Source organism: Chenopodium quinoa, unplaced genomic scaffold (assembly GCF_001683475.1).
Source record: "Chenopodium quinoa cultivar QQ74 unplaced genomic scaffold, ASM168347v1, whole genome shotgun sequence".
Lineage (NCBI taxonomy): Eukaryota > Viridiplantae > Streptophyta > Magnoliopsida > Caryophyllales > Amaranthaceae > Chenopodium > Chenopodium quinoa.
This window is the reverse complement of record NW_018743212.1, coordinates 2,319,754-2,346,921: the sequence shown is the minus strand read 5'-3', so window position 1 is coordinate 2,346,921 and position 27,168 is coordinate 2,319,754. Positions and strand designations below refer to the sequence as shown.

Genomic DNA, 27,168 nt, shown 5'->3' with positions numbered 1-27,168 from the left:
TTTTTCCGGGGGAAATCAAGGTCCTGCCGAGGGTCCTTTGCTAGCCTCTCGGATTCTTTTTTCTCGCGGTGATCCGCGATGTATTTTTTCAAGTATCCCTTCCGGACCATGTCCTCTATCTGGTCCTTCAGCTGGATACACTCTTCAGTGTTGTGGCCCGAAGACTCGTGGAACTCACACCACTGATTTTTATTTTTTCGCTGATACCACTCTGGGAGTGGTCTCGGCTTTCGGTAACTCTGCTCCTCCTTCGTCACACTGTAAATTTTGGCGCGTGGAAGAGAGAGCGGAGTGTAGGACTCGTATCTGCCTGTGTATGAGGCAAACCTGTCCTTCTTTAGGTCGCTGGCCGAAGATGGCTCCGAGGCCTTTGATTTTCCCTTTGCCTTATGGCCTTGGCCTTCAGACAAGGGTATTTGCCTCTGTTTCCCTCCCCCGGATTGAGGTTGGGTTTTTGCTTTATTCCATTCTTCGGCTCGGATGAACTTATCCGAAGCACTAAGAGCTTCCTCCAAGGTCTGCGGGGTATGCATGACCATGAAGTCTAGGAATTTTCCTGGCTGAAGGCCATCCTGCATTGCAAAAACAGCTAGCCCCTGGTCCAGCTGAGAGACGCTTGATGACTCGTTACTGAAACGGGTCAGGTAGTCTCGGAGGCTTTCGGTTTCCCCCTGTTGCAGACCCATGAGCTCTGCGGTAGTCTTTTCTCGGCGGTTTGCCGTGGAAAACTTGCTCCTGAACTTGGAGGACAGATCATCCCAACCTGTTATGGAGCCTTGCCTTACTCCCTTGGAGATCCACGCTTGCGCGACCCCCTTGAGAGTGGTTGGGAAATATTTGCACCAAGTCGCCTCGGATCTGGGGCAAAGATGCATATGAGTCTCATACGAGGCCACGTGGTCCTTCGGATCCGTGGTCCCGTCATATGTGATATGCGACGGTATTTTAACCGTGGGTACGCGCTCTTCCAGTATCCATTGCTCGAATGGTGAACTAGCGGGAAGCATAATGGCCTTGCCCTTGTTCCTGGCCGAAGGGACCGCGCTCCGCCCTCTTAGAGAGGTAGGAGTGGTTTTCGTCCCTGGCTGGGAAGTCTGGGCCTCGGCTGCAGGGAACGAGAGGCGACTACGCACGCTCGGTTCCTGGCCGCCGAGTCGGTCAAGGACGCTTCTGCGAGCAGTCTCGGGTTCCCGGCGAGTAGATTCTGGCCGAGAAGCTGAGCTGCCGCTCTTATGCGCTGCTGGTCTTGAGGATGAGGATCCTTTAAATAATTGAGAGTTCTTCTTCCTCTGTTTTTCATTTTTCCAAGAATCCTCCTCCCACTCTTCCAGTTCCCGGAAGGAAGGAAGCTTCCCACCGTCATGGTCTAACTTCCTCCGCTGATGCCGGGTATGCGGAGGAGTTCGATCACGAGGCGGTGGCATATTCTGTGCCCTCATTGCCTCCATGAGTACTGCCAGCGCTCTTGCCACCTCTTCCGAATTGGGCCCCGTCAAAGGGGTCCCCGGCCGAGTGTGGGCATGAGGCCGTGCAGCCGATGGTTGGCTTCGGGACACTGAATATGTCCTATGATCAGACTGACCCCTGCTAGACCGAGAGTGGTCTGGCCTATATTGAGAGTCATGCATTATAGGAGATAGGGAATCCTCCTTGTGTGATCCTCCCCCCGAGCCGGCACCCTTGGGAGAGTTCCGGTCCGGCGTGGGCGATGGTGTAGGGGTTTTAGGCTTTTCGCCCGCTCCTTGACGGAGGCTTTTGCTCTTGCGGTTCTTAGCCATGGCTGCTAAGATAATTGCAAGATGATCTTGGTTAGGAATTTGGCTTAAAGATTTTTGAAAGTCTTCCCCACAGACGGCGCCAAATTGTTTCGGTTGAAAACAATGGGACCTTGCCGAAGGTCCACTGAAATGGAGAAGACTGGATTCGATCCAAGCTGTGTTGGGCCGAAGGTTTCCTGCACAGTGAACACACGTAAACTAGCCTCGGGGGTGTTTCCGAGGAAGGCCCCTCCGATGCTAAAGTCAGTACAATGTGTAAAAAGGAAGACACTATGCAAGAGAGTTTGTAGCTTGAGGCTTTTGTGGAGTATTTCTCAATGCAAGAATGAGCATATCAATTGGAATAATCCGTGTATGAGATAATGTATGTGATCCCCTTTTGAATGTGTTAATATGAGGGCTTTTATACCTCATCATACTTGGAGAGGTTGGGCTTTAGCCCAATTGGCTTACTTTGTGGGCTGACTTTTGACTTTTGAGCAATTGGAGAGTTGAACCTTGACCTTGGGCTTTTAATTGGATCATTTGGTGCTCAGGCCCAATTTTGACTAAATTGGACCCAAACAATATATATTTAGGCATCGCAATTAACTAGCTTGTTTCACCTTGAGTCTTGCAACAGATTTTACTGTTCATACATTTTAGCTAGCACATTTTAAGTCTGAGCAACAGGCCCCCATGCCAAACCCACAAGATTCACCGGCATTGCAATACCTTGTGCAAGCACCACTAATGCAGCGTGTGTCCGAGCAACAGGCGCCCTCGCCAAACCCACGAGATTCACCAAGGGTTTTGCAATATCTTATGCAAGCACCATTATGTTCATCAACCGTGTCGCGGCCACTACCACCACCTTCATTAAGTAGTTTTGCAAGCTCATCAAACTCCATGATGTTTGAGAGGGAACTGATTCACCCACCACCACAAAGGCAAGGAGAATCATATTGAATTGATTTCAACGTAACTATACGTACTAAACTTGGATATTTGATTTATTATTGTGTTTGTTTATTGTGTCGTCAAGAGTTTAGGGCCTAATTTTATAGCCATGCACAGGCCAATAATTGTGTCTTATCTATTTACAAGTGTGTGATTGAAAATACATTAAATATTAGACACACATATACTTCCTCCATTCTTCTTTACTTGACCCGCTTTGACTTTTACACTATTCACCACTCCTCTTTTGACCGTAGTTTGTGAATTATATGTAAGGAAAAAGATATTCATGTGAGATCTCGTTAGATTTGTCTCAATAAGTATTATCACAATTTATAACTTTTATAATTTTTATTTATAGAGAAATAAAGTTATTGATGGTTAAAGTTGTGCATCGACAAGCGTGATAAAAAAAATATGTTAAGTAAAAAAGAACAGAGGAAGTATTAGATACACAAATAAAAACGTGAGTAATAGTACTAGTTTGCCGGGCCAAGATAATAATTGTGTGGTGCTCTAGTATTTCCTTATCACAAGTTTGTAGAGATGGCAATTGTGCCGCTCATATCTTAGCCAGCTAGAGGTAGTAGAGATTATGTTGAGATGAGAGTGTGGTTAGCACAAGTGCCACATACACTGTGCTTGTAATGCTGTGTTGCTGGGGTGGGACAACCGCCCAGGCCCAAGATTGTGATGCTATGAAACCAAACATTGTCTATATTTTTCCTAGGATATATACTAAAACCTAGTGACGATGATGTTTAATGGCTTCCTTAATTATACTCCGCAATGATGTATAAGTACCAAGTGCTACAATCACTAAACTTAGAAGTATTAGTAGCATGATGAACATGTGCTCGATCGATCTCCCACTATTTTTCGAAATCTTCAAGTAGCATAAGCATGGAATTGTGATCGAAGCTGTCGCGCTTAGTAAGGCTCCAACTAGTGACATAAGACTTCCAAAGAAAGGAATGGTAACAGCTACGACAACTTGCGTAGCAACCAAAATAGTTCTCAATAAAATTTTGAACCCCTTGTTCTTTTGATATTTTGGAAACCAACTTTCAGTGGTAGCTGCAACAGGCTCCATCATCAATGCATATTTCGATAATGGACTAATCCATGCTGTATATATCGCGATTTTTGAACTTAGTGTATGTGTTGGAAGGTTCAATGTTATTTGGGATTGTAATGCTGAACCAAACATTAGATATCCAAGTATTGCCATTGAAGTGTAACATATAGTAGCACATGCGAATCCGATGATTAAGACCTAGCACAAAAATTCAAACATCGACAGGATTAGCACATTTATACAAAGTTTTGCATTTTGAATTATTAGCACTTTCTCCGATTTTTATTTGTTGCAATTTTTGGAATTTTTCCATAATTGAAGAAAGTAAACAACCCCAAAGTTCGAATTATTCCAAAATAATCTTAAATTGGGATTATTAAAAGAAAATGCAGAAAAGTTGGGATTATTATTTACAATTTTTTCTTTTGGAATTTTTTCATGCTTTCCATTACATATCTTCAACCATTAATATCAATTAATTATTATACTAAAAAAAGTACTATTATATACTGAAATGTATCATGATCTCATATTACATGACTATGTTGGTTTTTTTTTTCATTGTTTTATATAGAAATCACCAAAGATATGACAAAGTGGAGTATTATTGTATGTCTAATTATTAATTTCTTACTAACAAAAAAAAATTAAAAATTAAAAATTAAAAAAGTTAGAAATGACATAGTAACATGTACCTTAGAGAAATGGTGTTTCTTTTTCATGGAAGAGTATAGGGTCGGAAAGACAGGATTAGCACTATAAGAGAACATGTACAAGCTCATAGCCATAGGAATGCCTTTCCAATTTAGGAGTTCACCTTTGTTGTGAAACCCGACGCCATCGAAAATTCCAACTGATAAAATTGATCCAAGAATCAAAAGAGCAGATACAACACCGGTAGCAGAAATGTAAGCAAGAATGCTTAGATTGTCTAGCCAAACCGTTGGAAGAAGAGCTACCGCGATTATTATAACAAAACTTTGTTTTCCACCAATACTAATCCCTTTCATATGAATGTTCATTTCAGGGAAAAGATTGTGTAGATTATCTCCTTCTAAGATTAAGTAACCTGTTAGGACTAAATAAAGGTCTACATATAGAACAATTGATACAATTGTTTTTCCGAGTTTTCCAAACGCAGCCTCTCCGATTTCAGCGTATGTTTTGATCTTAGGATTCGCGTCCATGCATCGTTTGGTTAATAGGCCTGCATAGCCTGCAGCACCGGAGATTGCGAGTAGCAAGATTAAGCTTAACCAACCTCCTGATGCTAGAGCATATGGCATTGACAAAAGTCCCACTCCTACAATACAGAATGAACTTATCATAAGAACGAGGTTTATTAGCATAGGATAAAAAATAATGTAAAAAATTCGTCCACAAACAAAACTCAAGAGGTTTTGTACTAAAACCAATTAGTGATAGTAGGATATTTACAAGTGGGATTACAATGGGTTTCAACATAACATAGCTCCGGCCTTACGAAATAAGACCAAATTAATTTGGAGTATGTGAATATAAACAATGTTGTTGTACGATGATAAATTGTATGAGAGAGTTGAATTACCTATAATTGCATTGAGGCCATTGAATAACGTCTTAAAGAATGAGGTGTTGCCATCACTTGAGGAATTGTTGTTTGCCTCTTGATCTATCTGATCCATTGTATATATTCTTGGAATCTTGGTACTTTGTTTATCGTATATATCTATCCTTATGTTCTCAACCTTCTTAGATAGAGAAGAAAAAACATAGATATCAAACAAGTAAGAATACTGCAAAGTTAAAATATAAAATATATAGACTCCCATCTTGAGTTTAGCTAAATTGTTACATTATTGTTGGTTCAAATAACTACATTGTCAACACGACAATTGAATTTAGATGAACATAATATTATAGGTTTCGACCATTTAAATTTTTTACAATTAACAAAGAGAAGAGAGAGCTTACCAAAGTATGTAGTAGAAGATAGCAGATAATCAAGCTTTGTGTTGAATGATGATGTATAAGATTGAATGTTTAGATGTAATGATATTGAAAGAGTAGGAAACCTATGATATATATATAAAACTTCAATTATATTATTAACTCTTAAATCTAAATCAAAGAAGAGAATTCGGGTTTGTACTGACATTTTTAAAGGAAAATACATTCATTTATATGTATATTTATAGCATTTTAAAACATGGCAAATATTTCATCACTGAGATTCAAGATCGACGACTAAAATACTTGGTTGAAGTTGACCAAATTTGTATGAACAATCTTATATATTAAAGAGGTTTTTTTATACTTCATTACAGTATAATTTTGTAATCAAGGACTTAAAGATAGACGTGGCGAGCTAAATAATTTTGACAATTTCTTAAGTACTTTACTACATATATACTCTATTAAATGTTCGATTAAATTAAATTAGTGGCTGGGTTGTATTAAAGTTGCCCCAAAGACAAACTTGGGACTATTCATTAAAAAAAAAAAAAAAATTCTGCATGTGATTAGATTCCGCATTTTACATAGCTAGAAAATAACAATTTTTTTTTTTTGGTTTTCCACCCGGTTTATCATTTGGACTAATTCGAAATTGGGGATCAGTTTTGGATGGTTAGGTTCCAATCCCCTTCCAATTGTTGTTGCGGGGGATTGAACACACGCTCCTCCCAATCAAGCTGTAAAATAACAATTGATAACTACGTTATTCAGTTTTGTATGTCTATGTTTGATTTAGCTATCGATTATTGAGATGATGTAGTAATATTCATCTTTGTTATAGTTATATTTTGTATCATGTATATCAGTATATGTGTGAAAGCATTTAGTCCTAGGTCAAGATAATAAACAATCTATCCATATATAATGGCTGACTTTGTAGCATTTAGAGTCAAAGGATAACCACAATTGACATTGTTACATATATATTCGCTGATACCGCTTGATATACTTTGGAATAATTTCACATAAACTGTAGCTTAAACAAAATTTATTGACTAATTCTCACTTCAAAAAATGAAGTACTCTCCATATATTTGTATAATATAAGATATAGGCCATACATTTTCGATAATTAGCTTGTAGTTGTAGCTAATAATGTAACTAGTTGTATTAACAAGTTCGGCGAACATATTAGATAATTAATTACACACGTAATCACATACTGATGATTACATACACCCAAATGTATAACAGAAATTACCCGTACATTATATTTCTCGCTATCATTCTCCTCTCAAGCACCTCATCAATTACGCAATATATAAAACATGTTGCAACGTACGACAGGCAAGCATGCAGGTGCTTGTCCAACTCCGATCATGTATGGCTTCACATGCATGGCACATGGGAACTTCCCCATGCATTTAGCTGCCCCTTTAGGCCAAGATCTTTCGTATAGGATAATATGATATACTATACTGAATAATAATGCTCCACCAAAACTTATCATGTTATATGAAACTGCTGTAAACATTGATTAAATTAGAGTACATAATTAGGTCAATAATGACTTAATTAGCGCACTAATTCAACATATCTTTACAATAGAACTACATAAGATAATACTTCCTAGTTATTTTTGTCTGCTACATCTTGACTTTTGCACCATTGTGTATACTCATCATAGTTAAATTAAAATAAAACACACAAATAGTGTAAAAATTCGAAGTGGTAGTCTTCTAATAGAACCATAAATAAACAAAGAAAACACTCTGTAATGAATACACAGGTAACAGACTAAGACCCTATTCTCTCTACCTTAAAATAATTATTGTTAAATTTAAGTTATTTAGTAAAAATCACAGAGCGTATGTGCAATTAACTCCTATGAAATCAATATTGAAACTAGTTATTCAGCCCATGGATGAAGATCAATCAGCCTAAATGTGTTAAAAACAATTTAATCAGCCCAAATGTTAACGAAATCAGGCCTGTTGGTGCGTTGGGCCTATAAAAATAAGCAAATTATTTGGGCCTCTGGAATATATCAGTCCAAAGGCTAGTAATGCAACCCAAAGGTATGGTAACAAAATCAATCAACCAAATATTTGCACCAACAGAGAGAAGATCAACCATCAACGTCATTTGGCATTTACATAAAAAAAAAAAAAAAAAAACCATTATTAATTCTTATCTGTACTTAAATCATTTTACATTCATCGTGAATGAAACTTGATCGCACAACACTCTAATATTAGTTTTAAGGTAACATGGAATATTATTAGTTTGTAGTTAAGATTGAGGATCTGTGTATGATAAGTTACAGGAACAATCCACCACACCTCCCATGCAATTTGTGTTGCCCTTATGACTCATTCGTATCTAAAAAAAAATAGAAATTAAGGTGAGAAATGAAAAATTATAGAAATTAAGGTGAGAAATGAACTATCAATAGTATTTTGGAGTACAAACAACCGTAAATAGCTAGTTAAATACTTTTCTTCATATTATGCGTGTAGCATTGTTATCAAAAGTAGAAATTGCACCTTTTTGAGCCAAAAAAAAAAATGTTTTCTCCTGTTGTATACTTCATACTTGCTTTCTGTCCAAAAAATGGAACTCTTAAAAATTGAGACATTCTTTTTAATTTGTTTGTAAATTATTTTCACATGAACTTTTTTTGTATGTATACAATGTTTCTGGTCTTTTTACATTCGTGAGATGTTGATCCATGTATCTACCTCTTTTTTTCATTCTTTAATATATTTTTTTATCAATGTATCTACTTAGAGACATGCGTGTGGCACGTGTTAAGTTATTGATAGATTAATTGGGATAATTTTAAGCAAAATGTTATATATATATATATATATATATATATATATATATATATATATATATATATATATATATATATATATATATATATATATATATATATATATATATATATATATATATATATATATATATACTCACATAAACATAGTTATTCTGTAATTTGTACTGTCAAGCATTGATGTTTCCTTAACCTAATGCAAATGTTTTTGGACCAATTATTGCACATAAAAAGCCTTTCATTATTTAATATACCAAGATTATAAGATTCCTGCATTATATTAAATCATTATTAATATAATCATAAGAAACATTAAACCTTAATTAATAAAGCTTAAGCGGCCACTCATGTTTGTTGTTCAAATTTTTTTTTTTTGAACGTACACTTCTTGTTTTCTTTTGTTGTTTGTGGTTATATTTTACTAAGTAGGAGTGCATGCATCTTTGATCATATGACAAAGTTTTATTGTTAATATTATTGTCTATTCATCTTTTTGAATTTTTTTTTAATTAGAACACCTTAATTATAAAATTGATCTGATCTGATTATTTGATTCAAAACTAACAAATACATTCAGGATTAGAAACCATATTCGTACCTAAATGAATTCAACTCTGATCGGCTTCAACTGAAAATTATTAACTTGCTATATACTCAAACGAGACCTAAAACTTGCACCATGCAAATGACCCATCACCCTAGGTAATCAATACAACCCAATTGAAATGATTTATTAGCCACATCTCTATCTATAATGATACTTGATGTCGTTGTTGATCGATGATGAGAAGGATGCATAATACATGTGTTTTCAAATTAGTTGATAGATGTTGCTAGTTTGAAATTTGTTATAATTATAGTTTCATTTCATTAAACTTTACGCATTGTCGCGTCACAAAGTTCATATACATTTTAAGTATATGATGTGAGTTTATTTCTTATGGTGTTGATATCTATGTAATGTATGAAAAATCTTTCTAAAATTCAGTTTCTCATGTGTGCCATGTGAGTAAATGACGAGATTTGATTGTATTGAATTGAATATATGTTTGAATACGTCATGAAAGTTCTAGATCGTTGTTAACAAGAGCTATTGACCTTATATTCTTTACTCTTTATAATCTTGTAGATGATGATACAAAATCTATTAATAATATGAATATATAGTGCTAGTTTTTGTTATGATGTACTCCTTAGAAGTTAGAGTTTTTAATGCATGAATACTTCCTGCCATTTTCCTTGGTTAAAGATGACGAAATAATTATTAAGTGCAATTCACGTGTTACTATAACTTGGACCTTTTCTCTTCATATATAGATCTTTGACTCTGGCTTTTGTTCTTTCTTCTCCTATCTTCTGGTCTTGGAGACAGGCAACTATATAGCATATGGCTTGATCCCTTGTCAATAAATGTGATAATTAAGCCATAAATTCATATATACTACTAGTTCGATCATAAGTGCAACGGGTATTTTATATACATTAACAGGTTTTTGTTACGCCAAATGGCAATATACTATTCGGCCAATCTATACTGTTGATAATTATAAAAGACAAATGATGTACTTGTAAATGACATTTGGTCACATAATTTGAGTACTATCTTCACTACTTAATTCTAATTAAACTAGTTAACATCCATTCTGTATTTAATTTATGACGGTTGCAATTAAAATTTTGGCCGTATTTAATTCTAAGTAATAGGGTCGAACTTTATAAAGATGTTAGTAGAAACAGAAGTAAAGATCACGATATGCAATTTCTGTTCTCTAAAAATCTAGCATTGAAGTTTGTATTTTATGAACAACAAATTAATTAGGCAACAAATTTGAGACCATGTTAGTCAACAACAATTAATTGGCAAGAAAACACACATCTTTTTCTTTTCTTTTTTTGTTGAAAGTAAGATTACTATTAAGCACTCTTAACTGACCTATACATGAGTTCGTAATTGATTTACTGATTTGTATACTCCGTAAAAGAAATACTAATTTTCCACAAAGTTTCCGGGTAGAATTTCGTGACTTGAGATGGGGTTAATTAGGAATTTAGGATGTCAATCACGTACAAATTCAAGTGGAAACCTTAGTAGAGTTTTAAACTTTTAATATAAGGTCATCTTTTGCTATTTTATACAATAACACGGAATAAAATTTTGTACATATGCAATGTCAGATTATATGACGATTCTCATCACATAATAGGGCGTATGTAGGCGCATGGATCATAAATAGAGGTGACAAATGAATGGTTTGACCTATATATCAGGTTCAAGTATGAGTTATTTTTTAGTTCGATTAAGATCATATTAATTATCGTCTATTAATATATAGATACAGCTCGGATATAAGTCGATGATGATTCATTTGATTGTCTACTAAAGTGGTAGTAATTGCATAATAAAGGAAAACCATGGTAGCAATAAATAGGTGCTCAAAATTCCATCGAGCAATAGCTGACTCCCAGACATTGGGACGAGGCTTAATGAGGTTACAAATTTAAGTGAGTGCTCAAAAGCAACACTTATTTCCAATGTAATTTATTTTAGGGACAACTTTCCTTATTTATTACAATGTTTCTTGCTAATATACATTAATACATTATAGAGTTACATGACTTACATCTCATAATTTTAATTAGCTTTATAATCTTAGTGACTAATGACCCACTTTGGCTTTAAAAATATGAGCAGAAAGCTGAAAGAAATCAAAGCACTTAATCACAAACTTTTCAATTTATAAATAGTTGTTTCACCAATACATGCTTCATTCCAAGGTCAAAAGATTCACAAATTTTCTTTTGATTGTTGAAGTTTGAAGGACTAGCTTAGACTACATCACTAACAATTATAAATGTTTGTTTTAAGCAATCAACACTAAGAAAGGAAATAGGTCCCTATCCAATACATTTATATGTGACTCGTACTCGAATTTCTTTGATAACTTATCCAACAACATGCATCACTGAACCCATGCATGCAAAACGAAAACTTACAATTATGAAAATATCCTACAAGAAAGATTTACATACTTGGTAGATTCAGTCTACAATCTCTCAATATACAACATATACCATTATAACATATTGCGGTGTATGAAGTTAATTAACATAAACAATTTAAACATATAAACAAAACGGCCAGATTTAAGAGCCAATGTAGCTCATAAGAGTCATAACTAGCAAACTAGGTAATTGTCCAATGTCACGATATTTTACCTAAATAATTTGATAACTACTCGAATTTTTAAAGTAACACATAATAATATTTCAAATTAATGATGACCACTTTAAAATTTAAATTGAGATTTTAGTTAAGTAAAAATGATGTCCTACTCTACAGAGTGGTATTATTTTTCAAATATAATTTTACTGTTGTTAAAAAAATATCATGGTAAAAACTGATATTGTGACACGTGTAAGTGGACGATGGCCAGAAAACAAACAAATGACAGCAGTTTCCCAGGTGCGGCGTTCGGCGGAAAAATGAAGTGAAAGAAGACCTCTAAATCAAACTTAGTACACTTCTATTTTTATATTCACTACCCATATCATGCCCTTAAACTAAACTACACCACCATTATTTAATTAATCCAATCTTACATCATTATCTCACAATAATAATACTACTAATTGTACTACTTGCTATTACAAAGTATACTCAACGGTCAATCAATCACTCAGTCCAACCCCATTTTTTATGTTTTATGCATTACTTAATTATTACTCCACTCGCTTCATATTATTATCTCTTTGTTATATTAATACTATACTTCATAAATCAATAACTTGATTATTATTTGTCAGTTTGTTCGAAATACCATTATTAAAAGGACAGATATAAAATAATAGACAATCGTTACATTACACATCAAAAACAAATATCCACCAGATCCAGTCTCATAAGAAAAGTTATATGCATTCAAACCTAATTTGAACTCAGACGAAACCCTTAAAGTGTTATAAAGATTTAGAAAACTATAGTTTCACAAATTATAATTTATACAAAACCATTACCAAATGTTTCCATAGAACCCCTACATTAAGGGACCCTCTAATAATAGTCTAACACCATACTTTTTCTTCATATATATCCCCCTCTTATTATGAACCAACCCCACTTCTTAAGCTACTAATTAGTAGTTGTAGTACTAGTACATACACACACCAAACCCCCCTTATTTTTGCACCATTTTCTAGTACACCCGTGTGCTTAAAAACCCCTCTCTTCCAAAATAAAATCTTCTTAGTAAAGTCATTTTTTTCCTCACTTAAAAATTGCTTCTTTTTCTTCCTCTTCTTCTTCTTCTTCTTCTCGAGTGAGTATGGCAGCTGGGGCAGGATCTCCTTGTGGAGCATGCAAGTTCTTAAGGCGAAAATGCGCATCCGATTGCATTTTCGCCCCGTATTTTTGTTCCGAACAAGGACCGGCTCGTTTCGCTGCCATACATAAGGTGTTTGGAGCAAGCAATGTGTCTAAACTCCTTCTACATCTCCCTGTGCATGACCGTTGTGAGGCTGTTGTTACCATTGCTTATGAAGCCCAAGCCCGGATCCGTGACCCGGTTTACGGTTGTGTTGCTCACATCTTTGCTTTGCAACAACAGGTAATAAGCAAAGAATTTATGCTTATCATATAACACCCACAAATATTTAGTTTCTTTTCTCGAGTAAAATCTAAAACTCCTCGCTATAATGATCTTGTAAGTAAATGATTAATTATTGGATTATTATCATGTTAATTCAACATTTTGGAAGAGAAATCAGAGTTTTCTTATATTTTTTTTTTGGGTATTTAGTTCTAAATTAATCGTAAGAAGTAATGCATTTTAAGAATGTGTAAACAAATTCACTTCACATTCCATAGTCTTACATCATGGCCTTAAACGTACTAAATTTCCTTGTCTAAAAATTTGATCATTAATTCAAAAAATATTATACATGCATTATACATAATAAATTACTCCGTAATTTCAATAAACTCTTCTAAAAAACGTAATGATCAAATTATAATTAACATGAAGATCTAACTTAATCCCTATAACGGACTCAATTTGTGGGAGCAATAGTCCAATATGGGTTTTCTTGAAAATTCATGGAGTTTCTTGAGAACTTACACTATCCTTTAGTAATTATTAATTATTCAAAGACCCAAGTTATGTAGTGATGAAACTCGCAATTAAAAATTTGAGGATTTTAATATATGCATTCCTTATCATCATGTATTGAATCTCATTGTTTCTTTGGAATAATGTATGTATAGGTTGCATATTTACAAGCACAACTTGTACAAGTGAAGGCTCAACTAGCAAACAATTTAGTAGATAACAGAAACAGCATGGAAAACCAATGGACAACAGCAGCAACAACAGCAATAGAAGGGAATAACAGTCACAATTATCCAAGCATTCAAACATCAGTTTATCAGACACAAAGCTGCCCAACAACAACAGCAACAAGAGTTAACAACAATAATAATAATAATAATAATTATAATCATAGTTATATGAATAATAATAATAATAATAATAATAATAATAATAATAATAATAATAATAATAATAATAGTACTAGTAATAATAACAATAATCCAATATCACCACAAAGTTCATTAGACTCAATTGACCAACAAAATGTTAGTCGTGATCATCAAGGAATGATGATAATGGCAATGCAAGACTATGGTGGTGCAATTTCGGCGAAATCAGAGGGTATTATTGGAAAGAAAAGATCCCATAATGACATGGGTGAGCTTCAAGAATTGGCCCTTAGGATGATGAGAAATTAGTTTTTTTTTTTTTTATTTCTTGTCTTTTTTTTATTTTTATAAAAAAAAAATAGAGAGGCAAAAAAGAAAAATATGATGGTGGTGGTTTATGACTCTAATCCCACAAATGATTGTAAATACAGGGGATTGTCAGAGGAGCTAATTTTAGTACTTAGTATAAAAAAAATATGTTTGGCATATTATAAAATGAGGCAAACCCAAATTTGAGGCATTTTGTTTTTGCTTTTGTTTTTTAGTTGGACTATTATTTTGTTTTTGAGATATACTATTAATTGATCGGCTAACTTGAATGCCTAGGGTCAGAATTTTATTAATTAATAAATAATAGGTTAATGAAAATGTTCATTATGCTATCAATCTTGTTTAGTTGTTCTATAGCTTCATTATGGTATTCTTATCGTCTTATCTACCAATCGTAATTAATTGAGCGTCAGAGTAATTTCATATTACGATAACGAATGAAATTTTTTTGATTTTTATAGCAAACTTAATATGGTATCATATACAGCTATTTTATGCATCCGAAGAAATTAAACAAAGACAATTTACATTCAAATATACGATAAATGTCATATTATTGACCTCCTATCTTTGTTACATCCACCACGCACCTTTGCATCTCCAATGATCCTTTACCAAAACCAATTTGCTTGTCGTCCACAATGACTTCCATTACATGAAACACTAGATAATTACTTACACCACAATTTGGTTGTCCTCCAATATTAAGGATACATTATTTAGTCTACCAACCAAAAACATGAGAACACTTGGAATAAGACAATAAATTATAACCAACGTTACAAGCTAAAGCATGCAACACATGCATGGGTCAAATACTATTAGAAGAGGGAATTTTAGTACATAACAAATTTACCTATTTTCTTATGTGATTCGAAATATTTCTTACAAATTTCCCTAAGAAACTTCCCACGGTCATATGTATAAAGAATTTATATTTGTCAATGGTGCAATTAATTTTTTTAACAGTTAACATACATGATAAGTATATGGGTTTATGATTTTTAACCACATGGCAGGAGTGCTACTATATATAAATTTATATCTACTACTTAAACACTATAACAAGTCCAGTACATTATCACAGTACAAATTCGTAGTAGACTAGTAGTAAGTAATAAGTAGTAGCCAACTCATAGTATTTAGCTAATTAGCTATTTGAATCCTATCTTGTCCTATGTGCTCATAATTAACAATTCTTCAGACATAAATAGTGCTATTTATTTTACATACTGTATTAATTAATCAAAGGCCTTTTTATAAGGGTTCGTTCCAAGAGGTGCTAGTTGATTTCTTTTGTGAGTTTACTCAAACTTATTAACTCCAATGTGATCACTTCGTAAGTAAAATTCCAAATAAAGATAGTGATTCCACGACAGTCGATTTGACACTTTGAATGTTCTAACCAGTGAAGATGTGCTCCCCTAGTCTCATAACATTTATTCCATTTCACCATTTTTTGTAAGATCAAAATCATCTCTTGTAGCTTTTCACTATCAATGTAATCATAATTCCGAAAGAGGCACATACTTGAATCAAAATCATTCTCGGGGCTTTACAGAATTATTATTATGTTTGTTATGGTTTCAAACCAACTTATATATGTCCCCTTCACACATTCACTTCAATTTTAGAAAAAAAATTCAAAATTGGTTCGAAAGCGTGGGTTATAGCCTTCATTTTCGGATAATTTTTTACTTTTTAATTAAGACCCTAAAAATAAGTAAGTTAGGGTGCTTTTCATGAACCCTATAACACCCAAGGAGACCATTAGAGTAGTTGGATCCCTCCACTTTGCCTCTAAATTGTCATTTTAGCCATTTGCGTACATGTTGTTCTCATTCATTAACTCAAGGTCACCGAGTGCATTTATGTGATGAATTAGTAGCCAGGTTCCAAAAAACATTATATGACCCTTTGATAATATGAATGCATCTCCTACCATTTCTTGAGTTTTCGATATCGAGTCTCAATATCTTCTGAAATGATTCAATTTCGTGTATTATAGTTAGCCTTCAAATTTGGCATCCAAAGGTGCTTCATAGGGTTCTTAAAAGGCCTGAGGAGGCCTAATTGGTTCCTGACCTAGAACCATCTCATCTATGCCTTGATCCACCTTTCGTTATCATTTCTTAGCCTTCCCTTGTCTTTCCTTGGTCTTATTACTACATACCTTTGCTTGGCCTTGCGTTGTCTTGCCTTTCAATTCCTAGGTCTTCCGAACCATAACTCCACTGCTTTGCTTTGGTCATAAGGCAAGTCAGGCTGGCCAAGACAATACCCTTAATTGCTAAAAATAGGTGTTATTAAGTTACTGGATCGGAGCAATGTAATGGGACAGGTCAATATTAAAAAATTATGTATGTTGTTGAGTTTTAATAACTAACTATTAAATAATACACGGATAGATTACCCAACGGGAAGATATTAATTATATTTTCTCAAAATACAGTTAATATATATAATGGATGGTGAAAAAGTTAATAAAATTGCCTCATTGTAAAGTGGGAAGAAGGGATGTTCTATAATGATTGCTTCTAATTTCTAATTAACCAAAGCAATTTGTATAGTTAATTAATCACACGTATGTCCATTGAGATACGTTTAACCCATCCGTGTCCTTTTTCCAAATCGCAAGTCCAATATAGTAGCTGTCCATATTACTATATTACTAGTTTATATCAGCAAGCCCAAAAAGTTTATTCTTAGAAACATTTTTATATATTCATAAAAATTAAATATAATTAGTGTCCACGTACGAGTTTAAATGATGACACTACGTTGATTCACTCACTAATTAGGGATTAGTAAGGAGGCAAAAGTTATAATTGTGGCCATTAAGCTAATGCCAAATTTCTAGAGAGTTAGTATTTAAGTGGACCCCAACTTTGCCTTGAGCAAATATGTTTGAATAAGTAGGTTTACCCAATATATAATTAAGACATCTAAATATTTATTTATATCTTTTGATAAGAAATTAAGTATGTAATCACATTTGTTGTCAAATAGATGGACAAATTGTTCCCTTAATTGAAAGCACAAGCCAACATCAAACGTAAGGAGCTTCGGCAGCTTCTCCAAATATAAATAGTTAAAATTAATTTTAATTTGACCGTCCGTGAAGAAATCAAACTCATCAAATTTATGTTTTATTTAAATAAGGAATTTGTAACATAATTATTTGAATATATAAGCTAAGTCTTTCACCTAAAACTCAAACTCAAGAGCGTAGTGTGCATTATATTCTGAAAGCACACAAAGCTTAAAGTGATAAAACAAATAGATTAAGATAAAAATATATAATTCCTAGTAGCCAAGTTAGTTTTAGGTAACTTAATTTCCGTTACGCTTCAATTTATCAATTTGATAAATCGAGTTATTTCAAGTCAGATGAATAGGTCGATGCAAGTCAAATTACTGTATCAAGTCTAAATTAATTTTCCCTCGCTCAATTATTCCCTTTGCATTTAAATTGAATGTTTCTCATTCGAGCCTTGCACCTACCTCATTTGCACTAGATAAACTAAATACAATACACATGAATTAATAAGAAGCTAAGATAAAGGATTAAAGGGCACACCAATATTTACACATTACACTACGTATATTGAAGTTTCTCTTCTTATTGGTATATATTAATAAAATATCTACATATAATCATATGTGGTGGTCCTTGCATTTTGACCAACTATACCTTTAAGGAGAAAACTTATATAGATCTCGTAATTTGTTATTAATTTGGTATAATTAGGAATGGAATTGTTGAATTTAATTGCAATTAAATCAAAGAGTGGATGATTACAATGAAAAAAAGTGCAATTGACTAAATAGTTAATCTTTTCGAGCCCATAAACTTTAGCACCTTAAAATAAAGTTTAAAACGTTGATTATAGTCAAACAAACTGACCATCTTCATACATCACCCTAAATATTAAACAAATGGTCATAACTTGAGATAAAGGAAAGACAAGCAAATTAAACGGAAAATAAAGTTTTGGGTCCTAATACTCCAAATTAATTCGTCGCATTTGTTTACAACTTGGTGTTTTTCGCTTATAACTGGGCCACATCAAATGCACTTTGAAAGCTATATATTAATTAATCAATTATCAATAAAAAAAAATCTATCTAATTAAGACTGTACTCAAATTGATTACAGTTTTCATTACGTATAGATCACAAAAAGCGATTGAATAAAAGTGTACGTGAATATTGCTAAAATCAATACATACATGTTAACTAAAAAAAAATGGATGAAGTATTAGTTTATCAGGATAACTAATCTTGAAATGAAGTGTTATACTCTAGATACAAATTAAAGTATAAAAGACAATGGACTCATAACATATAAATAAAACATAATAATGTTATAAATTCTTGAATTTAGCCTTTAGGACTACATATAGGGTTACTAATAATTCGTATTATTATTGTGTAATCAAATATTCTAAGAGTAAGAGTACAATACGAAGTAGTCAAGATGGAAAACTTGTAGTCTAATGGGAAAAAGGAGGGACATACTTTAGTCTTTAGAGTTTAGAACTCAAAAAGAAAAGAAGAAGAGTCGTAAACATAAAGAGATGGAAGTAATAGATTGGTTTAGAAAGAGGGAAGAAAGTAGTCTTCAACTACAAAAAAAGAAAGAAAGTGGTAAGTGTGTCCGTTAAAGTTGTCAATTCATTTAGGAAGTACTTGTAAGTTGTATGCCTTTGTAATTTGCATGTCCCACTGTCCTATTCGTCTTTTTTTTCTTTTTTTTTTTTTTTGGCATGGGTTAATTTAATAAATTTGATGTAAAATTGGTTACAAAAATTTCATAAATTAAACGTAAAATGATAAGATAAACAGTAGTAATTTTGTTATGTACATATGATGAGAAATTATATAGGAAATATTTATCACTTACGATCTTATAGAACATGGTATATATATTTACTCTTGAATATCATAAATAAATAATCTCGGATTAATCAATAATCTCATCATCAGTCAATGCTCTCACTAGTACTCCGTAATTGATTATTTCTTATGTGATGCTTTCAATAAATTTATTTTAAATATGGTGTTAGAATTTATTATTTATTCAATTAATTATACGTATAAATTAGGGACAAAGTTTAAGACCTTTGATCATAAATTATAGTATATGTGAGAAATGACCATATTAATTAGGTGTGACTTGTGAGAAAGCCACCCTAGTTAAGCAAATTTCATTAGATAAATAAGATTTTCTCTTCTTTTTATTTTTTTGTTAACAAATTATAAGCATTTCTCTTGTCCATTTCTGTAATAAAAATGAAATGTTAAACGGGTTGGAAGAATTCAAGTAAAAAGGACAAATTATGGTGATAGAAAAAAGTGGGGATTTGTGAAATGGTAGTGTTTCTTACGAAAATGTTTAGTTGACTTTTTATATTTTGGGTTGGTTGACTTGTTGGTCCAATGCTCAAAGCTTCTAACTTTGGTTGCAACTGCTTGAAGCTTAAATTACTACCTAGGGACTACGGAATAGGGAGGAAGTAGATTACATTTTTTTTTCTTACAAGTTTTATTTTTTGTAGTTTGCAAATTATAATTTGGGTGTATCAATTTTACTTTATTTTTCAATTTAGTAGTAGTGGTAGTTCGTTCTAGTCATGTGAACTTGTGTTTCTTGATCAAGAAAAAAAAAAAAAAAAAAAAAAGTTACGTTCACCATTCTTTAAAAGTTGTAATATGGAATACAACATTTACGCCTCGCAACATTAAACTTCGGCCATTATTATGTTTATATTCATTTTTCTAAAAAAAATAATACAATAATGCCACTAACAATAGTTTACACCTTAGTTAACAAAAAATAATAAATAAAAATAAAAAATTGTGATACTACTTCTATTAGACTACTAGAAACCCGTTTATGAATTGAGGAAATTCCATGATGTTACAATTAAGTTTGAAATTATAAAAATTACGGAGTACTTCGTACATGTGTAGATATGTCACCTTCATTAAATATTTTACTTCCAATTTGAAAATTCAAAAAGCTTAATTTTTAACCTTGAAGAATTATTCATCACTCATCTTGACATTGCTACATAATTGTATTTATTGTTTCAATCTAGGTTTTGTAATGGTTTATACTAGAACTTTTAATTTATGTAATATCCCCTCAAAGAAAAAAAAAAAAAAAAAATGGGTATAAGTAATATAAGCCCATTAAATCAATATATGGCTATAAAATGGCCCAGTAGATTAAGAGTCTAGGTCCATCACAAAATAGAATTATTATATCCGGTCCATACGCAACACTTTAGTTTTAGAATAGTAAAAAGTAAAGCAGAAAAAAATCAATCATGCGGGGATAGCTCAGTTGGGAGAGCGTCAGACTGAAGATCTGAAGGTCGCGTGTTCGATCCACGCTCACCGCATTTTTTCACATGCTATTATTTTTTTTTTTTGGGGTCGGCTAAATTTACTTTACTAACCTGTTGAGCCATGCTACATTACTACGAAAGCCTCAACTACATAACAAGATGAATAGTATGGTCCGATATAAAAAATGGGCCCATTGACCCACAAGCCTAAGAAGGCTAAAATCATAACAAGATAAATAGTACGGTCCAATTAAAGATGCTACTTTTTTTTTCTTTTTTAAATTAGAGTAAGTTCAAAAATATAACCACGCTTTTCCCTATTCTCTCTGTTTTTGTAAGTGCATTAGTTTGACCGGGGGTATTAGTTCACTGAAAAATAAAACGTAGATGTGATAAGGAGACTTAGATACATTTCAGAGTATTAATTAGATTAAAAATAAATAAAAAAATGTATATACTAGAGTTAATCCCAAATTAAAAGTATAAAAAATGTATGTACTGGAGTTAATATTAGTTGAATTAATTGGACATAGTTGACACTTGAATCTTGTTGTATAGCATTTCACGGACTAAAGCAACCATAATATTTGAATATATGTAACAAAATCTAGTATTGCATCCGACTTTTAATCGAGATTTAAGTATTGAACCTCAAGTCACAGCCTCACAGGTACCACATGTCACGGATACGTACCACCATACATAACTTTTCCTATCAAACTAATTAGCATTCAAGTATATACTGTAGTATATTGTATATTTGCATATAGCCATATAGGTTTTATTGTGAGACACTTGTAACTTGTAAGCTGTAATGTTTGTATACATAGATTTTGTACACCCTTATAAAGGATAGACCTTAAGAATTAAATAAAGAAATACAAATGACATACAATGAATATATGATTTGGGTTTTAATTATCACTTCTAGACTTTAACCAAGTAATTTACTTGACACTTAGCATATGATAGGATTTCTCCCAAGAATACAAAAACAATAGTTAAAGGGGAAAATTTTAACCGTTACTATTAAACTAGTTGACATCCGCATCAAATATGAAGTCGTGAAGCAAGTCTTGTCAACATCATAAAATAGGGAGTGTTGCTATTAAACTAGTTGACATCCGCGTCAAATATTAAGTCCCGAAGCAAGTCTTGTCAACATGATAAAATAGGGAGCCTACCATTGAAGGGTTAATTTGAAGAGTATAAATGAACCCTACAATTATTTATCTGTTAATTGGTAGTTTGTTCTTATATCTAACAAAAATTACTTTTTGTTAAGAATTAGGGCTTTGTAACGTTATAATGTTGCTTTTTGTTTGGATTTTATTGCGAGCGCCGTGTTTAAACCAGCACCACTCATAGTTGCCCAATTTCTGCCACTAGATAACCCTAGCATTATACAGTGTCATATCATAATATTATACCTAGCTTACAATATTTTGTTTATATATATATATAATCTTCTTATAATTTACAATCTTCATTTACTTTGTCAAAGATTACAAAAATTCATCAAGTTGAAGGTTTTGTATTCAATTTCATGGTCAGATCAAAGGCTTATTTCAGCATTTACTAAACCAAGCAAAAAGACAAAAAGGTTACTATACTTATGTATAATACTCTAATTATTTAAGATTTTTCAATGGTTAAGTAATTTAACTTTGATTAATATTTTCTTTCTTTCTTTTAATCCCTTCTTAAACAGCTAGCAAAGGAAACAAATTCAGCCGCGTGATAGGAAAAATGGTATGGCTTAATTTGATTGCTTGATGTTGATGTTAATGTTGAAAATCGTAATTATTTTAGCAAGATAATTTCTGTTCTTGGAGGTATATGATCAACTAGAGTTAGATTTATATAGACAAAAGAATTGTACATCTTCCTGTTTTTCCTCCTTTATGTCCAAACTTTTAGGTTAATTAAATTTGTTCTTTGAATGTTTCAGCTTAATTAAGTATCTGCTGCATGAAATTTATATGCTAATCTTTTCAAGTGGTTATATTTTTTTTATATAAATGTGTAAATGGAAAGTAGGCAGAGAGCTTGAATGGCATTGTAGGATGCACAATGCCAATATCCAGGAATTTTCAGATGTTTTAATTGGATGATTGTTGAATCTTAAGTTGGAAATTAGCTAGATCATGCTAAAAGTCGAAGCATTTATAAATCTGAGTTTCTTGTTTATAAGCTAAGGCTTGTTCGGCAAAAGTTGTAGTATGTAGCTAGTTTATGTTATCTATTAGAAGTTAGCTATCAAATGAATGAACTACTAAGTATATTATCTTAAAGTTCCAAAATATACAGTACATCAACCTTTAAAATTTATCATTGAATAATTTTTTACTAAACAACAAGGCCACATTTCACCTGTAGTAATGTTTTGACTTGGTCAAAACCCTTAGAGTTACTAGTTGTTGTGTAAGAAACCCTTAACGTACTCACTTTTGTCAGATCTATTAAAACGCGTAGATGAAAAGTATAATGTCCTTTTTGGATTGTTTTTTTGTCGGCCACATAATATAAATAGCTTTATATCTTGATATGGATCCGGTTTTTTTTAATTTTTATGTGCTTGACATTATTAAGCATGGATGAGCCTTTTGTAATTAATACTTCAAGATCCTTTAGGATCAACAATTATAACCAAAAAAAACTAAAGGATAGTGTACGTGCCGTTCAAAAACACCTTAAGGCAAAAATAAAAGAACCCGATCTCTTAATTAGACAATCTAAATTAAAGTTAGCTATTCGAGATTTCAAAATGGTGGCTATTTAGAAATCTAGACTAGGGATGATTGCTTTTAGTAAGAAGCATTTTTAAGCCTAGGCATCTTATCATAGGATTCATATCCCCTAACATAAATTACATGACCAATAATTTACTGTTGACCTTGTAAAACCTAATAAGGACAATTATAGAACCCCCATCTACATAAATATAGCAGATCCCTAAGAAAACCAATTACCAAGATAATAAAAGCCACATATCATACAATTAATAATAATATAATTAAGCTATTATATATCTTCTTAATTAAATTGATTGTGTGCTTTCTTTAGTTCATACTGGTGAGCTAGCTACTTACCTATAGTATAGTAACAAGAATATATTGATCATTGAGATTAATTTAGGAGGAGTTAGGTTTGTCTCTAATTATCCCTACAAAACGAGGAGAACGAGTTTCATTAATAGCATATAAAGTATAATTTTGCTTTCTAATATTAATGTTTTGGTCAAATTAAGTACATGCTGCCTAACCAAATCAAAACACGGCATGCCAAATCTAGGAGCATCGGAGTTCATAAGCTTATCTTGGAGGAAGGATGAAGTTTGTTAATGCCTAATAATGGGTTAGTTCTTGATGGAGTATCCCAAAGGCGGGCGTTGAATTATTGACACTTCGACCTAGGCATGGACACTTGATTTTGGACCAAAACCTTGATAGTTGTGTATTGGATACATTAGTTCTTGTTTACAATCAATCATTCCCTAATTAAGCTCCTTAATATATAAAAGCTTCATACATAATTAGTCCCTCTTATAACCAAAGTAAGCCTTAAAATTTCAGGGAGGTACCAAGCACCTATGAAAGAAAGATCAAGCATAGTACATACAATTCAGATCAGTTAGATCAGATACCTAATTAAGCTACTCAAAATCGGTTTTGTCATCAAACTAGATGATTTGATAACGTATACACAGAAGATTAATTTTTGGTATGATGCTGATTAAATCGAAAATAAACTATTTACTGAAGAAACTGAAAGAAAGATTAGGGTTAACAACAAAGTAATGAGGAAAAACCTTTATGACAAAAAGATGTCAGGTAAAAAAAGATCCTTAAGTCAAAGCTTTAGGTCTTTGTAATTAAATCCAATTATAAAGCTAATTAAAGCTTAAATTCTTGAAAAAACCACATTATTATTATAATTATTGATTGATCTAACATCTTCCATGACTACTACAGAGATCTAAGAAAACATTACTATAGGAGGCAGATAATACGAAATTAGGGTTTCGATCTAAAAGGTATCAACAAATATTTATCTAGAATCTAAGGTAGAGAGATTTATATAGGGATTCTATTTAATCATTGTAATCAAAGCTCATGCTTTGATCAACGAAAAAAAAAAAAAAAAAAAAAAAAAAAGATGTATGCAAGTAGCATCTCAAAAATTGGATAAAAACTAGACTTAAAAACCTTCAAATCATTGTTTAATTTACTTCCTTTCACAATGAATATTGAGTATAGCCAAAAGCCATGGAGTGAAGATCATCGGCGTCTTGGTAAGGCCATTTCGATTTATTCTCATACTCTAGAGAGGCCATGGAAGCCGAGTGATGAGACGAAGATCCTTCATAGCTAGCAAAAGAGGCATCTTGATCATCTTGTAAAACCATTGAGTTATGGTTATTATTATATCCTCCTTGATTATTTGATCCATAGATTGCTGAAGATTCGGCGCTACAGTTGAGGTGGTTTGGATCAAAGGGAGGTACCATTTGTGGGTACTCAGATTGCAACCAACTATGAACATCTTGAGGGTAATTAGAAGAAGATCTTTCACTAGGGTTTTGAGTAGAATTATTACCATTTAACAAGCCTTGAGCTGCTTGTAATTGCTTTAAAGCTGCTAATTGTGCTTGCAAGTTTACAACCTGCATAATTTTTGATCAAAAATTATAAATTCCTCACTCGATTCAAAAATTAGGGCTACTAAGAGCCACAAAAAAAAAATGAAGAAACAACAAAAACACGCGATTTATCTAGTGTTTTAGATGAGACACAGAACGAGACAAAGGATCAAACTCGCGAAACATATGTAGTAATTACCTGTTGTTGTAGGGCAAAAATATGGGAAACACACCCATAGATGGGGTCTTGGAGCCTAGCTTGAGCCTCATAAGAAATGGTGATGGCGGCCTCACTACGATCACTAGCCGGCAAATGAGCAAGTAATTTGGACACATTACTCGCCCCGAAAACCTTATGGATGGCTGCAAAATGAGTAGCACCTTGTTCATGACAGAAATAAGGTGCAAAAACACATCCCCTCACACATTTCCTCCTCAAGAACTTGCAAGCACCACAAGGTGAACTTGAGCCAGTCATTTTTGTTTAATTTGGATACTAAATTAGATTATTTTTTGTGATCGAATTTAGTTTATGCTTAATATTAATTTAGGTGAAAAAAGATAATAGTTGTTACTTGTTTTAAGGGAGTTTTGAAGGCCAAAGGAAAGAAGAACCTCCATGTTTATAAACACCATAGGATGAGGGAGGTTTACTATATTTTAATCAATACTTTAATTACATTATGTTCCCTTAATGGCCTACAAACTATTTTATTAAATTGGTTAATTATAAACCCCTCTCTTCTTTAACTTAACCCCTCCATTGTTATAAGATCATATGATTAAATTAATTAATAATAATAAGAATAATAATCTCATACTTTAATTAGAGACTCCCACATTCAACATCCTTAAACGACAAGAGCTAGGCATAAACCAAACCCCATTTATGTATCTATCTGGATGTCTATTGGATCCATTTGTAATTAACCATTTTTTTTTCACAAAAAAATAATCTTAATCAATTGTTATTTGCCAATTTACGTATAAATAATAATTCTTTCTTTTTAGTATCCCGAGGCGCATGTTGTAATTTTAGGTATTTTAAAATAGGAATCTTCCAATATTTACCTTGGATTAGTAGTAAAATTGTTTATATAACCTTACATTTTTCATATGTTTTCTATGCAAATTGACAAATCATAGTATTATAATTGTACTCGTAACTAAGTAATTAATACAATTTGTTTATGCAATCCGACCAAATTATTTATTGGAATTTGAGATTTATCTCGAATGATCATGACATTATTAGTCAATCTTAACCATTTAATAGAGAAAAAGACTTTTTTGTTACACTATGCTTTACAGTATATCATAATTAATGTGTACGCGCAAATGTACTGTATTGATTTAAGACAATGTTTATAATTTTATTGTAGGTGGACTTAGAATTTGTGTGAACCAATAAACTTATTTATTTGTTGTGTATACATCCTCGATTGATGGAATAATATAATATGTAGCCTCGGCACAAATGTGCATGATAAATGATCTTTGAGCAGATAATCACACACCCGGGTGTATAATAAAAGCAAAGATTTTAGTAATCATCCTACTTTATACGCAATAAAAATGAGATTGCAAAAATCACAAAATGTATTTCAATATGGTAAAATAATTTCTGTTCTATTCAAATTAATGCATCTTTTTGGTCATTTGGCAAATAATATACATTAGCTAATATTTGTTTTTTCTCTAAAACTTAAAAAACAGGATGACTCAGCTTTTGATCAGTTGATAACTACACTACTAGAAGAATTTCTTTTGTTAATTTTTATATAATTTGGACAAT

General features: G+C 32.6%; 3 protein-coding genes, 1 long non-coding RNA gene and 1 other non-coding gene across 5 annotated transcripts; 3 read left to right on the top strand and 2 right to left on the bottom strand.

Annotated features, from left to right (window-relative positions):
- Nucleotides 1-3,099: 3,099 nt before the first annotated feature.
- LOC110734128 (amino acid transporter AVT1I-like) lies at nucleotides 3,100-5,869 on the bottom strand. The gene is made up of 4 exons (XM_021914183.1): nucleotides 5,749-5,869; nucleotides 5,363-5,525; nucleotides 4,491-5,098; nucleotides 3,100-3,993 (listed from the first exon to the last, which is right to left on the bottom strand). The coding sequence occupies exons 2-4, from the start codon at nucleotides 5,457-5,459 to the stop codon at nucleotides 3,463-3,465; spliced, it is 1,236 nt and encodes a 411-aa protein (XP_021769875.1). The 5' UTR covers nucleotides 5,460-5,525; nucleotides 5,749-5,869; the 3' UTR covers nucleotides 3,100-3,462.
- A 6,641-nt stretch (nucleotides 5,870-12,510) lies between these two features.
- Nucleotides 12,511-14,030, top strand: LOC110734127 (LOB domain-containing protein 16-like; the record flags this gene model as incomplete). The annotated part of the gene is made up of 2 exons (XM_021914182.1): nucleotides 12,511-13,173; nucleotides 13,830-14,030. Coding segments are annotated over exons 1-2 (483 nt in total), but the record flags the coding sequence as incomplete, so codon positions are not given.
- Nucleotides 14,031-20,712: 6,682 nt separating this feature from the next.
- On the top strand, nucleotides 20,713-20,785 carry TRNAF-GAA. Its single transcript has one exon. It is a non-coding gene; the product is annotated as a tRNA-Phe (tRNA).
- A 1,436-nt stretch (nucleotides 20,786-22,221) lies between these two features.
- LOC110734381 lies at nucleotides 22,222-24,876 on the top strand. The gene is made up of 2 exons (XR_002513801.1): nucleotides 22,222-22,334; nucleotides 22,443-24,876. It is a non-coding gene; the product is annotated as an uncharacterized LOC110734381 (long non-coding RNA).
- On the bottom strand, nucleotides 24,506-26,317 carry LOC110734380 (LOB domain-containing protein 29-like). Its single transcript, XM_021914517.1, has 2 exons — nucleotides 25,573-26,317; nucleotides 24,506-25,397 (listed from the first exon to the last, which is right to left on the bottom strand). Exons 1-2 carry the CDS (start codon nucleotides 25,849-25,851, stop codon nucleotides 24,969-24,971), a joined length of 708 nt encoding a protein of 235 aa, XP_021770209.1. The 5' UTR covers nucleotides 25,852-26,317; the 3' UTR covers nucleotides 24,506-24,968.
- Between the last annotated feature and the right edge of the window lie 851 nt (nucleotides 26,318-27,168).